The 14,448-nt window shown below is 42.9% G+C and overlaps 1 protein-coding gene across 1 annotated transcript in view; it reads right to left on the bottom strand.

The window, feature by feature from the left end:
* The window catches only part of LOC144525580 (uncharacterized), a 15,712-nt gene extending 2,824 nt beyond the window's left edge, over positions 1 to 12,888 (bottom strand). The window contains exons 1-8 of the mRNA XM_078262541.1: positions 11,301 to 12,888; positions 9,418 to 9,690; positions 6,213 to 6,467; positions 4,266 to 4,436; positions 3,431 to 3,562; positions 2,013 to 2,179; positions 1,095 to 1,361; positions 1 to 1,008 (exon numbers count right to left, since the gene is read on the bottom strand). The exon at positions 1 to 1,008 is cut by the window's left edge and continues 2,824 nt beyond it. Of these exons, the coding sequence (XP_078118667.1) occupies positions 832 to 1,008; positions 1,095 to 1,361; positions 2,013 to 2,179; positions 3,431 to 3,562; positions 4,266 to 4,436; positions 6,213 to 6,467; positions 9,418 to 9,690; positions 11,301 to 11,553 (1,695 nt within the window). The 5' untranslated portion in view covers positions 11,554 to 12,888 and the 3' untranslated portion in view covers positions 1 to 831. The remainder of the gene's footprint in view (positions 1,009 to 1,094; positions 1,362 to 2,012; positions 2,180 to 3,430; positions 3,563 to 4,265; positions 4,437 to 6,212; positions 6,468 to 9,417; positions 9,691 to 11,300) is intronic.
* Between the last annotated feature and the right edge of the window lie 1,560 nt (positions 12,889 to 14,448).

Consider the following 14,448-nt stretch of genomic DNA (forward strand, 5'->3'; position numbering starts at 1 on the left):
TTAGGAATCGGAATCGTTTTAAAAGTACCAGTGCGGCATCGGAATCGTAAAAATCCAAACGGTACCCAACCCTAGCGCCGGCACCAGAGCAATCCCAGGAGTGGAACGTCAAGGATATAGACTAGGAGGAAAGTAGCTGAAGAAAAGGTGAAGAAAAGTACAGAATGAAGAGAAGAGGGAAAGACGAAAGAAAGAATAGAAAAGAAGTGTTGTGAAGATGAAAATAGAGAAAGATGATTTGCTCTGAAATGTTTAAGTGCCCAGGAGATGTGGCGAACACACCAACACGCACACAGGCACGCACGCACACGCACATGCACAGACACACACACACACACACACACACACACACACACACACACACAATGAGCGTAAGCCAGCAATGGTCTCAGAGAGTGGTTGTCCTTTTGCTGAACTCACAAATACAAACACACACGGTTCATATTGTGGTCAGGACACTCCTGTTGGGATGAGCTGTCATCGCCATGGTTACTGTCTGAGTTAGGATAGAACATACACACACACACATACACACACACACACACGCATACACACACACACACATATACACACACACATACACACACACAATCTAGTGTCCACCAAACAAACTAAAGTCCTAAGTTAACACACACCGGCAGATGTGTCTGTGTGCAATGCAAACACTTGTGATTGGTCTGTATGTGTGTGTGTGTGTGTGTGTGTGTGTGTGTGTGTGTGTGTCCATAATTAATTTGTTTCCCACTCAGCCTCTCTCTCTCTCTCTCTCTCTCTCTCTCTCTCTCTCTCTCTCTCTCTCCATCAGGAAGTCTCAGTGTCTCTCTCTCTCTCTCAGTTGGTCCTCCTTTGTTTCTGGTGCCAGAGCGCGGTGGGCAGGTTCTGGCAGCCCTGGTACTCTCGCTGCATCTCGCCATCCGTCAGAGGCGGCGTAGCATTGCAGGGGGCGCCGGCCAGCGTCACGTTTAAAAGGCCGGCCCACTGCTCCAGGAGGCGAGACATCCCAGTACCCTAATAACATCATTGATGGAATAGCTGATTAGAAGATTATTTAGAAGAGTAAAAATAAAGGAAAACCCTTAAGTGTGATAAATCACCTTTGCCAGGTGGTCCTGCAGGCAGCTGAAAGGGCTGATGTGGGACCAGCCGCTGTCCTCCCAGCCAGGGTTCAACCTCTGCTGGTTGTGGCTCTGTCGCATCTGGCTCTGGATCAGAACCACGTTGAGGTGTTTCTGGGACCCTCGCAGCCTCTTGGACAGAACACCACTGTAGCTCTGATCCACAAACAGCAACACACGAGTCGCCCTGCAGCCGGCCAGGTCGGCCAGCAGCTCGTTGACTGAGTACCGCTCCTTCAGGTCAGCCTGGAGACACAGAGGTGGGAGGAAGAGACATAGTGTAAGACGTATAAGGATGTGCAAATACAGAGGGGGTAAATGTAATTCGGTTTAAAATGTGATTATTGGCACACTCTTCTATCTTTCTAACGCACTTGCACACTATTTTTCTTATTCACTCACTTACACACTTTTTTTATAAACCCATCCATTACCTGTGCCTGTGTGTGTGTGTGTGTGTGTGTGTGTGTGTGTGTGTGTGTGTGTGTGTGTGTGTGTGTGTGTGTGTGCGCACACGTGTGCCTGTGTGTGTCCATTATCAGTGCCTTTGTGTGCCTGTGTGTGCCTGAGTATGTATGTATGTGTGTGTGTGTGTGTGTGTGTGTGTGTGTGTGTGTGTGTGTGTGTGTGTGTGTGTGTGTGTGTGTGTGTGTGTGTGTGTGTGTGTGTGTGTGTGTGTGTGTGCACACGTGTGCCTGTGTGTGTCCATTATCAGTGCCTTTGTGTGCCTGTGTGTGCCTGAGTATGTATGTATGTGTGTGTGTGTGTGTGTCTGTGTGTGCCTGTGTGTCTGTGTGTGCCTGTGTGTGTGTGTCTGTGTGTGTGTCTGTGTGTGTGTGTTTGTGTGTGTGTGTGTGTGTGTGTGTGTGTGTGTGTGTGTGTGTGTGTTTCTCTTACAATGCCATTGAGGTTGGCGTCCCACAGCAGCATGGTGCCGTCGTTGCGTGTTGGTGAGTTCAGGTAGAGAACCAGCGTGTCGGCGCAGTGCTGCTTCCTGCAGATGTACGACACGTGGTTACGAATCACCGCTTTCTCTGTTGCCGAGTACACGCCCTCTACGTCGTCTGTGGGAGGAGACAGGGGGAGAGGAGTTAGATATGTTGTCGAGATGGTCAGTCTGATCTTTGGTGGAGTTTGGTTTGTTTTGTACCCAAACAGAGGAAAACCTGTTTACAACTAGCTTTTCTTTGTCTACTACAAAATCTAAATACTGAGCTTTGTTGATCTTTGCTTTTGCATTTGCTCTTGCCCCTAAGATAAATTAGAGGAAGGTTAAGAGTAGGAAAAAAGCAGCAGGGAGGGAGGTAGGGGAATCAAAAGCATGTATCACTATTTACTCTCTGCTCTGGGTTTAGACAGGATTAAGTCCACATTACAGCTACATGGTATAATGTATGAGTCAGGCCACTATGTTGAGGTCAAGACCTAACGTAATGATCCAGGTTACGCTATCAGAACTTTGTCAGATATTTAGAAGATTTTTTTAAAGAGCATAGCAGCTTTAATGCAGTGGTCAATTTTCAAAAGTAAAGGGCATGTTAAAGCTGCCTACACATGATCAGAGTTAAAACCGTGAGGTAGGCGCAGAGCATATGTAAGCACAGAGGCAAAGCACAGGTATACTGTGCGTCATCGTAGCTTCGGGCTTTGGTTTGCCCCTTGAAAGGTCAGCAGAAACGAGTTCAAATCTGAAATAATTTGAACTTTGAGCAAACCACTTAGCAGCAATTTTGATTGGTGTGCTTCCTCTGAGTTGTCTGCCCACAGGAAAACAATGGCACAGCCAGCGCAGAGAGGTTCTACTGCGCATCATGTGTAACCTGAGTATAACGAAGGCTCATAGGAGTTTTGGAACAAAATGGGTTTTGCCATGAATCCGTGTGTAATTTGTTCTTTCGTTTTTCAAAACAAAACCAAAAATCATTGCGGGGCCCGGATAGCGCCCTAGTAGAGAGCACTTCCGGGTCACGCAATTTGCATCAGTTGGAAATATCAAAATTGGATGAACCGCTCGTTATGCGTTTTATTTTCCATTTTTCATTCGAGCACAGTATCGGAAATTGGCAAAACAAGTCATTATCCGTTTTTAAATTTTGGTTTTGGAAACGAGCATTGAGAAAACAAGTCATTTTTTTATTGTTTTGATTTTTGTTTTGTTTTGGACAAACGAATAAATGAATGATACACGGACTGCCATGTTTGAATGTTGGATTGAATGTTTGAGCAATACAATTTTAGGTGCAATTGTAAGACTTGAGTTTGGTCAGTGAGACAAAAGCAAGAAAAACTACGTTCATAGAGCAGCACTGTCCTACCAGGAAGCTGTCCGCTGCTGGCGAAGAAGGTCTTAATGTGTTCCTTATGGAAGCCGTTGTTCTGCAGCATTCTGTAGAACTTCTGAAGATTCTGAACATGACGCTGGAACGTCATCTGCTGCTGCCAGCCACCTGTAGTGTACACACACACACACACACACACACACACACACACACACACACACACGCACGCACGCACAAACACACACACTTTCAGAGGGCACCCCCGTGAACACAGCACAGCACTCCTGTACTTATTAGGATTGATTTTGATTAGCCACAATGGAGCGAGTCGTAACTGTCAGTGATATTTAATTGCAGTAATGCAGAGATGGTGTTGCCTGGGGTACTAGAGGCCTAAAGTAACTCTTGCACAGTCCATCGCTATCATGATCCGATGTTTGGCCTTTTAACTATTGTTACCAAGCAGTTAAAATTCTTGCACTCCATAAACTCTGTGGTGGGTTGGAGCTAAAACGTCATAAAAAGGGCCAACCTGCTTTACGGCAATGATAATTCCCATTTTTCCCATGAGTTGTTGTTCTCATTAGTCAATACAATAATTTGTGATGTGTCTTGTATTAAAGATTGTTTGAGATATTAAGGCTTACATTGAATGGAGGTATGTGTTGATAGCATGTTGGCCTAGATTGTTTCAGGCTGTCAAATCTCTCTTCACTAGAAATAAATCCAAACTCCCAACATTAATACATCCCCTGATAAATGTCACACACAATGTGGACATATTTACCAGACATAGTCTCTTATGTCTATCTGTTTGGTGATATTTGGTGTAAACAATAGAAATATGAAAAACAGACACAAACTGTCCTACCTGAGATGAGCACAGCGTGGTCACACGTCTGGTAGAGTCGGCAGGAGAGGTGAGTGGCCAGCGGCTGCTGGTGGCAGCGTCTGGTGTTTTTATTTAGCTCACAGCTTGAAACGGGCAAACTGGGCGAGCCCATGGGCAGTGGCTGAGGGCACCTCGCAAACTCTGCGTGGTCTGTTGGAGCAGGGGGCATGTCAGAAAGTGCACAGATGCTTGTCTTAAAAAGAAAGTCTTAAAAAATAAAGCACAGCCTCAGCGCTAAACAGTCAACACATTTCCTGACATCAGGTCCAATCAAACTTGGCATGCTAGGTTATTCGACAGACAGTGGGTTTAATTGGGCACAATCAACAAATCAAAGAATATTTAATCTCCACATACACTACCGGTCTAAAGTTTGAGGTCACTTAGAAATTTCCATTCCACTCCATTACAGACAGAATACCAGCTGAGATCAGTTGCATTGTTTTTTAACCAGGGCATCAGTTTTCAGATTACATTATGTGCTTACATAATTGCAAAAGGGTTCTCCAATGTTTTCTCAGTTAGCTTTTTAAAATGATATCAGATTAGTAAACAGAATGTGCCTTTGGAACATTGGATGAATGGTTGCTGATAATGGGCAATATTATTATATTGCATTAAAGATCAGCCACCCATTCAGATCAGCTGGTATTCTGTCTATAATTGAGTGGAATGGAAATTTCTAAGTGACCCTAAACTTTTGACCGGTAGTGTATGTGTAGCATGCCAGAGGTAGGTTTGTGTTTTTATCCTGAGGATTTTCTATGTTTGCCATAACAGCATGATAACATTTTCCCAGCAGTTTCTCTCACGAGGCCCAGGTTGCTGGCAGAGGCTGCAGGTGTGGGTGGTCTTGGCATCGCATGAGAATAATTCTGCACTTCACTCAAAAAAGTCTCCTACCAGGAAAAGTGCAACGGAATGCCCAGGAAAAGTGCAACGGAATGCCCATCAACCTATAAAGTTTAAACAACAGTGATTTTACCAAGACTATTGGACACCTCTTTGCTACGTGTCATTCCCCTTCTCTCTCCACTTTCAAGTCTAAGCTGTCCTATCCAAATATAGGCCTAAAGAATGCCCCAAAAAAGGAAGAAAAAAAAAGAAGAAGAAGAAAAGGATAGTCTGTTACTCATCTCAAAATATTGGGTGGATTGTCATGAAATATGGCACTGATATTCAAGGTCCCCAGATGATGAATCCTAATGACTTTGGTGATCTCCTTACTTTTTCCTATAGCACCACCAGCAAGTTGACATTTCTGCTTGTGAGTGAAATATCTCCACAGTTTTTGCATTAACTGTGATACAATTTGGAACAGCCATTAATGTCCCACTCAGGAGGATAATAACTTTGGTGATACCCTGAATTTTCATCTAGTGCCATCATGAGAACGTTTGATGTGTCCAATATTTTGGTTTATGACAAATTACTTGCAAAGCTGATAACATTCCTATCATCCTCAGCTGTAGTTTCTGTTTAGCGCTCATTAGCAAATGTTAGCATAGCACTCTAAGTTAAGATAGTGGACATTGTAAACATTATACCTGCCAAACATCAGCACGTTGACATTGTCATTGTGAGCATATTAGCATGGTGACCTTAGCGTTTAGCAAAAAGCATTGCTGCGCTAAAGTACAACCCCACAGAGCCGCAAGCATGGCTGTAGAAAACGTTCTTTATGTGTTTTAAGTTTGTACTTGAAAGGGAAAGACTGATTTTACCTTTATCTTTGTATTAAGCAGAGACCCAGGATGTGTTTAGCATAGCTTAGCATTTAGACTGGAAGCAAGGGGAAACTGCTAGCCTCCAATGAAAGAATAAAAGTATGGGCTATGTTCCTCCATGTTTTTTTATTGAAAGGAGTTGGTTGGTATTTTGTTCAGACCTTCTGAACCCTGATAAAAGGAGTGCTTTAAAACCTACCAACACATCTGAGTCTCTGCGTCCGGTTGCTGTCTCCAACTCTGACCACCAGTGGAAGGAAGTGGACTTCACAAAGCCTACCAACGGCCCGCTCCACCAGACGGCTACCACCACTTGTGGTAATGGTACTACCGCGCAGCGCCCCACCTGCCAGCCGACCGTGTCCATTACCCATAAGCCTCTCTGGCCCGGCTTGCCGACGCTTCAGCTGGTTCTGACAACGACCCTTTAAAGCCAGAGTCAAACACTCCTCGCCTGGAGACACAGAGAGTGAAAGACATCTTGATGAGACAAGTTTAGTTAAACAATTTTCCTGCAGTGGAAAACAAACTTAACGGGCCATCTCTGTCAGCTTGGCCTCCCACTTCACAGCTGAAAAGGTAAAGGTGTATAACGTGAGACAGGTGCGTCGGAGGGGGATACGCAGGTCAAAAGTTGCAAAGAAAAACTCCCGCACACTGTCTAACTTGCAAAAATATATAAAGTTTAATAGTAGAAAACGTCACTACAGATTAGATTACGTGAAGTCTGTATCAATGTTTTTTAAGGTGCCGCCGGAAATTCAGCTAGATGTCCCTCATTTTCGGCCGGATGGCCCTCACCTTCCTCTTTCTTTGTGTTGGCAGTCTAAACTTCGGTGGATTCATGAGGAATATTAACTGCTCCTTAGATTTCTGCAGGTTAGATCAAGACAGACATCTGTCCAATCTGAGTTTTCTGTTGCACGACTAAAACAACTTTTGAACGAGCACAGGTTCCACCAAAACAGGTTCCTTTCCGAGGCTATTTTTGCAGAGGCAACGTTGCTCCATCCAGCGAACCAGAGCACATTTTTCTCCCATCCCGGAATGCTGAGTGGACTACCCAGACCCTCCTGTGGAGCGCTGTGGAGGAAGGTCTGGCAATGGGAGACTAGATAACATGTGTTACAGGTGCATGTACGTAAGGCTTAACTGATTTCTTGACTGCCCACTTCATAAGAAGTTTGACCTCCTTCCTTTAGGCTATCGCTGCAGGATGTTCTCCTCATCTTCTCCTCTGCAGACCAAACCTCCCTTTTCTTCCTCGCTCTGTGTTCTCTTTCTTCCTCTCTTCCTTACCGGGATAAATGAGGTCAGAAAAAAAAGGTTCACTCTAAAAAGACTTTGGTCCAAATCCATCTCCAGGACCCAGCAGGGGGCACAGTGGTGTGTGTGCATATGAATAATTCACAGGTGTGTGTTCGTGTAACACAGGGCCAAATTCACCTCAACATCTGGCTCTAACCTCCCTCGCAGCGGGAGGTCAACAACTTGCACTTTCAAACGTGTCTCTTTTACAGGGCTTGTGAGGACCATCACAGAATTCATGTCCCCTTGGACTATTTCTACATGAATGAAGCACTTTGGAAACACTTCTTTTACTCTCACTTTTGGCCTTTTATCCACAGTAAAACTGTTGTTTGCCTCTGCCAAGAGTGGAGCTTTTTCATTAGCTGATGTTTGGTTGTTACCAACTCTCACTTTGCCACACTTTGCCTTTAGTGTCACAGAACAATCTCCCCCTGAATTTCTTTGTGGTCACTCAAAGTATTTTGTTATTATTGATGGACAATTTCTCAATACGGCTGCTAATATTGACATGTATTTCTGCTTTGGTTAAGATAAGACAGACAGCCTTTCATTTTATACACAAAGCTTAGTTTGATTTGGATTTGAATATAAATCTTGACTGGCAGATGCAGCAGGAGTGATAAGGGTAGTATTTAAAAGTTGTAATGCCAGAATAGTTGGAGACACTAGATGTGGAGATACCACTTGGTCATATGTGCATTAAAACAAGTCTATGACTGAGAATTGGAAAGCATCAAAGACAGACTAAATATGAGTCTGGGTTGGAGTGGAGCTAGGGCCATATAAAATTGTATCATCTGCATAAAAATGTACATATTAAACCATTAGCGTCATTATACTGGCTACCTGTAACGTTGAGGATTGTTTTTTACTTGTTTTTAAGGCCCTAAATGGTTTAGCACCTTCGCATCTCTCCGATAGCTTATCTGAGTATGTTTCAAACCGTTTCCTTAGGTCGTCAAGCGTTGGCTTGCTCAATAAACCAAAAAGACTTACAAATAGTATGGGGAAGCATCTTTTTATTGTTATGCACAAAAGGTTTAGAACAAATTCCCATTACAAATAAGACAAGTAACTTCTGTTGATAATTTTAAAGCTATAGTGTGTAGTTTCTGTCTCCCCCATGAGGAATTCTAAGTAATGACAACAACACTGTTGGCGCCTTCACATGATACAAGCCTTCCGTGATCACGCACCACCCCCACCCCTCCTCTACGCAGTTGCTACTTAGACAAGGAAGACACGGAGGATTAAAAAAACATGATGAACTCTTCAGAAGAGGTATTATCTTCGCTCAATTTTCTGCGCGCAAAAGTCGCCGGACGACACTAGTTTCTTAACATAGTCATACTGAGAAATACAGAGAGAGTTGTGTGGAGCGGAAAGTCTTAATTAGCTTCGTAGCAACTTATTTGGCAATGGCTTGAATGAAATGGATGTTCATTCATGTAAAAATGTTATGCACCAAAGCTTTAAGAAACAGCTCAAAATTTGTGTTTAGGATTTTGCTGTTTGTACTGCCAATGTTGATATTTGATATCGCTTTTATATTTACTAGACAATGTTCAGGCAAAATGTTGCTTTCACTACAGATTAGATTAGAAGTCTGTATTGGCGACGTTTCATTTCCGTGTTTTTTCAGGTGCCACCAGAAATTCTGTCGGATATCACTCTTTTCGGCCGGATGTCCGTTACCTTCCGCTTCCATTGTGTTGTAATTTTAAACTCTGGTGGATTTATGAGGACTATGGTTAACTGCTCCTTAGATCTCTGCAGGGTAACTCTAGACAGCTAGCTAGACTATCTGTTCAATCAGAGTTTTCTGTTGCACGACTAAAACAACTTTTGAACGTACACACGTTCCACCAAAACAAGTTCCTTCCCGAGACTATTTTGCAGCAGTACCTTGGCTCCGTCCGGCGCTTAGCACCGCCCAAGACGATTGTGATTGGTTTAAAGAAATGCCAATAAACCAGAACACGTTTTTCTCCCATCCCGGAATGATGTGTGGACTAGCCAGACCCTCCTCTGTAGCTCTGTGGAGGAAGGTCTGGCAATGCGAGACTAGCTAAAGACTGACTTTGCTGACTCACCCAGGTAAATGCCATCCAGGTGGGAGCATCTCTTCTTCGTCACGTTCACGTCCACATAGAATAGGACCACTGGGTGCCCAAAGTTCTCCCCTGGGCTCGGATCCAGCACCAGCACGGCATCATGGGCCGTGGAGCCGGGGAATGGCTGCTGAGGTCTGTGGGAACCTTCCCCTCCATTCAGCACCTGGCTGATGCTGTAACCTCCCCGTGGTTTGGAGCTCATCGAGCCACCCCAGGAGTCCGGCAGGATAGCCAGAACTTTGTCTGAGTTACCTGGAGGGTTTTTGGAAGAATAGACTGAAATTTAACTATACAAGACTAATGGTCCATTTAAGAAAAACCATGTTTAACCTTGCGCATAAGTTACTAAATGTATTATGGTAATTCTAAGTACAATGTTCCACAGGAATAATAAAGTGATACTGAAATAAAGTCACACAATCATTACTGTTTACTATTACAACCACAGAAACACTCTTAGACCCAATAGGTAGACTATATATTGTATTAATAATATACTGATACCGTCGGAGTATAATATAGCTTCCATTTCATACAATGACTTCACTTTGACTTTAAAGCTATAGTGCGTAGTTTCTGTCGCCCCCATGAGAAATTCTAAGTAATGACAACAAAACTGTCAGCGCGTCCACATGATACAAGCCTTCTGTGATTGCGCACCGCCCCTACCACTCCTCCGTGCAGTTACTTTTAGCCAAGGAGGACACGGAGGATGACAAAAACATGATGAACTCTTCAGAAGAGGTAGGCTAATTATCTTCACTCGATTTTCTGCGTGTAAAAGTCGCCGGACGACACTAGTTTCTGAACATAGCCATACTGAGAAATACAGAGAGAGTTGTGTGGAGCTGATAGTCTTTAATTAGCTTAGCAACTCATTTGGCAATGGCTTGAATGTAACGGACGTTCATTAATATCAATAAGTTAAGCACTAAAGCTTTACCTGAGCCAGTTTGAGGCAAGACACAGTTGAATACGGTAATGGTTTTAACTAATATATATCAACATTAAACTTCCATGAAAATACATAGCCTACGTTAAAACAATTATTGTTTGTATTACAAGTTTTTTTTAAATGTTATGTTAAAAAAATGACTTCATATGTTTATAATAGGTGGTCTACATTTTGACTTTATACATATAACATTGACGAGGGCTCTGTTGTATTCAACTATCCATAAGCTATGACTGTGTGACAGTGAGCCAGCATGCACAACACCAGGACCCTGAAACCGAGGCAGCTAAATGGAATTCAGCTTTATTTTAATATTTACTCCCATGCTTTTTCTACTGTGACATGCCAAATGTCTTCTGTGAAAAAAGGCCTATTCTTAATGGATTCGTCTGATTTGTCTGGGTAGCACACAGCGATAACATTCTTTTTTATTCAAGTTGCAAACAGCAAATTCAGACTCTTTCAGTTGTTCTATTTGAGGCAGCCGACAGACTTTTGCACCCATTAATCATTATGATGATCACATTAGAAAATTGATTTCCTCGTATTTACCCCTCTAACATGGACATTTAAACACATCTTGTTGAAAATTTGTATTTAACTGGTATTACACTGTATTTTCTTAGTAGACATCATGAGCCTCATTTTTCTTATGTTAAAGAGCTATTTGTATATTTGTTTATGTATTTATTCATGTTTAATGTTTGCCTGTTATGTATGCACCAATCACCAAGGCAAATTCCTCGTAAGTGTAACTTACTGTGGCAATAAACCGTTTTCTGGTTCTGGTTCTGATTCTGATTCACATTTTGCTAGGTACTTGCCTCATCCACTGCTACAAACTAAACCCTCACTCAGCATTAAAAACACAAACAAACCCAATGATGACCTTTGCCTTCCCCCGTACCTGCAGCAGTGCGTGGCTCCGATACGTAAACAGCCACGGCGGACAGTGGCAGGTGGGCGAGCCTCCTGCACTCGGCCTCAGAGAGCGAGGACATGCGGAGGCACCGGTCCAACTGGTCCCACTGCAGCGACTGGAGGCCTGAGCGGACCCAGCGCTCCAGATGGCCCGGGGCCACGCCGCCTGCCGGGGCCACCACTGCAATGTGGAGGATGAGGATGGAGAGAGGAGCTGCAAGAAGCACCAGAACCCTCATTGTAACACCTGGGTCCTTTCCCTTTTAAAAGTTATTTTCCTCCTTTTATTATTTGGCCTTATGTTTCTACTTTTGTTCTTCAGTCCTCCCTGTTCTTTTGAATTGTCCTCCTTTCACTCGTCACTCTTCCTTTTCGTCTTGGTTCATCCTTTTTGCCTTTTTTTCCCCTTGATTACTCCTTTTCTTCTCTGTTTCCACTACAAACCTCCTTGTCCTCTTTTTCTGAGATATTTCTCTTTTCCCTTTTTACCTCTGCATCTTTTTTATGCCTACACTTTTGACTCCTCACTCTTGCGTTTCTGTAGCTTTGACTTTTGTTGTGTGCTCCTTAAACTTTTCCTGCTCCTCTGTCTTCAGCAAACTGCTAATTCAGACTCCTTTAGTTGTTTTCTTCCCTCTTTTTCAGAATAATTTATTCAAGTTTTTGATTAAAAAGTAAAAATAAATGTTTGTCCTTGTATTCTTTTCAGCTAACAAGCTGATATTCCATTTGTCTTTTTCTTCCGTGTTGATCGGGACTTTCAAACAGTGTTGGTCTATGACATCTTAGATCAATAATACCAAAAAGAAACTTTTTGCTTTATTCCTCCTTTTTGTGGATTCTTTGTGCGAAACCAGACACTTGCCGTTGTGCTTTTACTCAATCTTTATTTTCATCTTTCTATCTTCTTCTTTCATCTCTTTTCTTTGCATCTGAGTGGATGCAACAAACACCAACATCCTCTTTAGGTTGTTCTTAAAATGAAAACCTTTTCCTTCTTTTCTCGCCTCAATTTTTCTCCTTTATTCCTCTTTTCTTCTGGTTTTCAGAGAGGACAATATATCCAATAGTCCCCAAATGCGCCTGATTTAGACATTTGTTGATGGACTGACTTTTCCTCCCCCTCCTCTTCTTCTTCTTCTTCCTTTATTCCTCTTTCAGGGGAAATGATTTGTTCGAGCCGGAGCAGCTTCAGACTCTGTGTTGGTTTGAAAGGTGATAGATCATCCTGGAGTCAGAAAATGCTGTCCTCATAAACAAGACACAGTTCTCGGAGGAAAAGATCCTTTTTTCTTGGTCTTCTTTCTTTTGGGACAAGGTCCTGCAGACTCTTTGCTCTCAGTGACACTTGAGACTGGATCGTCCTCAGCTCAGAGGACAGAAGTACTCCTGCTGCTCAACCCGCTCGCTGCTCAGCTTCAGTCTGCTCACTCTCTCTCCTGCTCTCTTTATACATATATCTCTCTCTCTCTCCCTCTCTCTCTCTATCTCTCTCTCCCTCTTTCTCTCTCTCTCTCTCTGTCTGCAAGCTCTGACATGCCAGAGGGAAGGATTTGAAGAGAGCAGAGTCCAAGGAGGGAAGCATGAGTGGAGTAGTGGACAGGGAAAGTGAGGGAAGGAGGCGAGGAATGGCGTTAGGAAATGGGGTGGGGGGGTAGAAAAAGAAAAGGGAACAGATAAGGAAGGATATGGAGAGGCAAGAGTAGAGGAGAGATTGAAGAAGAGTCAGGGAATCAGAATCAGAAAAGGCTTTATTGCCACTGTAAGTTACACTTAGCCACAGGGAATTTGCCTGGATTTGTGGTGCATATGTAAACAAACACACATATTGAACATCAATAAGAATAAACAATAAATACAGAAATATAAAAAGAATATGTTAAAAAAAAAAATAGCTGTTTAGCATAAGAAAAAGGAGGCCAGATGGGTTGAGTGTGGAATGTAAAACAAGAAGGAGAAGGGATAAAGGAGGGAGTCGTGAGAGAGAGGAAGAAAGTATGAAAGAGAGGGAAGGAGAGAGAAAAGAACAGAAAGGTGGAGGGAAGTGAAAAGAAGAGGGGGAGATGTAGAGAAAGTAGTGAGGCAAAGGGATGGACAGAAAGGAAAGGGGAAAGGGGGAGAGGAAAAGTGAAAGGAAAAAGAAAAGAATAAGAGAGCGAAAGGAAGGCAAGGAATGAGGGAATGAGAGAGGAAAGGAAACAGCGAGGAAGTGAGAGGAAGTGGTGGGGAAGAAGGAGAGAGGCGAAGAGATGGACGCGAAGAGGAAAGGATGAAAGAAAGTAAAGAGAAGGATAGGAAACTGCGAGAAAGAAGTAGAAAGGAAAGAAAGGGGAAGGAACGAGGACAGGATGGAAGGACCAGAGAAAAAGCAAGGGAAGGGAAGCATGAAAAGAAAAAAAAAAGGGAATGAGAAAGGAATGGGAGAAACAGGAAGAAAGATGAAGAGGGAACAGATAAGAAGATAGTGACAGAAGATGAAAAGTAGAGGGACTAAGGAGACAAAAAGAGAAAGCAAAGGATGAAAGTGAGGGGCAAAGATATAAAACTGGGACACAAGGAGGAAAAATGAGATGAAAACCAGAGGAGCAAGAAGGGAGGAGACGAAGGACAGGACAGAGGTTTGCTTCTGTTGGTCTGTCCTCCAGTGAGCCCTCTAGTGGGGGAATGTGAGATGTACAAGTCTGTCTGCACCTCAGCAAGGAAATGAAATAAATTAAATGTGTAAGCAATGACTTGTGTGTTTTCCCAAGAGGTACTCCTCATTTTCTTTAGTTGGTGTAGGCTACTATAACCTATATTTCTTCACTCTGATTAATATATAATATTAGTTACAACTGACATGGATCTGTGTCACTAATAATAATAATACATTTTATTTATATAGCGTGTTTCATGGTACTCAAAGACACTTTACAGTAAAAACCAGCACATATATCACATTAAAAACAGATAATCAATAAAAACCAAAACATAAAACAAGCATATTAGAAGCAATTAAAAACAATGAAACCAGTAACTATCAGGTGAGAAATGTATAACTATTGTGTGTGGAAAGCTAATCTGAAGAGGTGTGTTTTGATTAGTGTTTTGAATGTGTCCAGGTCAGTACAGTCACGGATGTGTATGGGTAGGGA

This window comes from Sander vitreus, chromosome 11 (genome assembly GCF_031162955.1).
Source record: "Sander vitreus isolate 19-12246 chromosome 11, sanVit1, whole genome shotgun sequence".
NCBI classification, from domain to species: domain Eukaryota; kingdom Metazoa; phylum Chordata; class Actinopteri; order Perciformes; family Percidae; genus Sander; species Sander vitreus.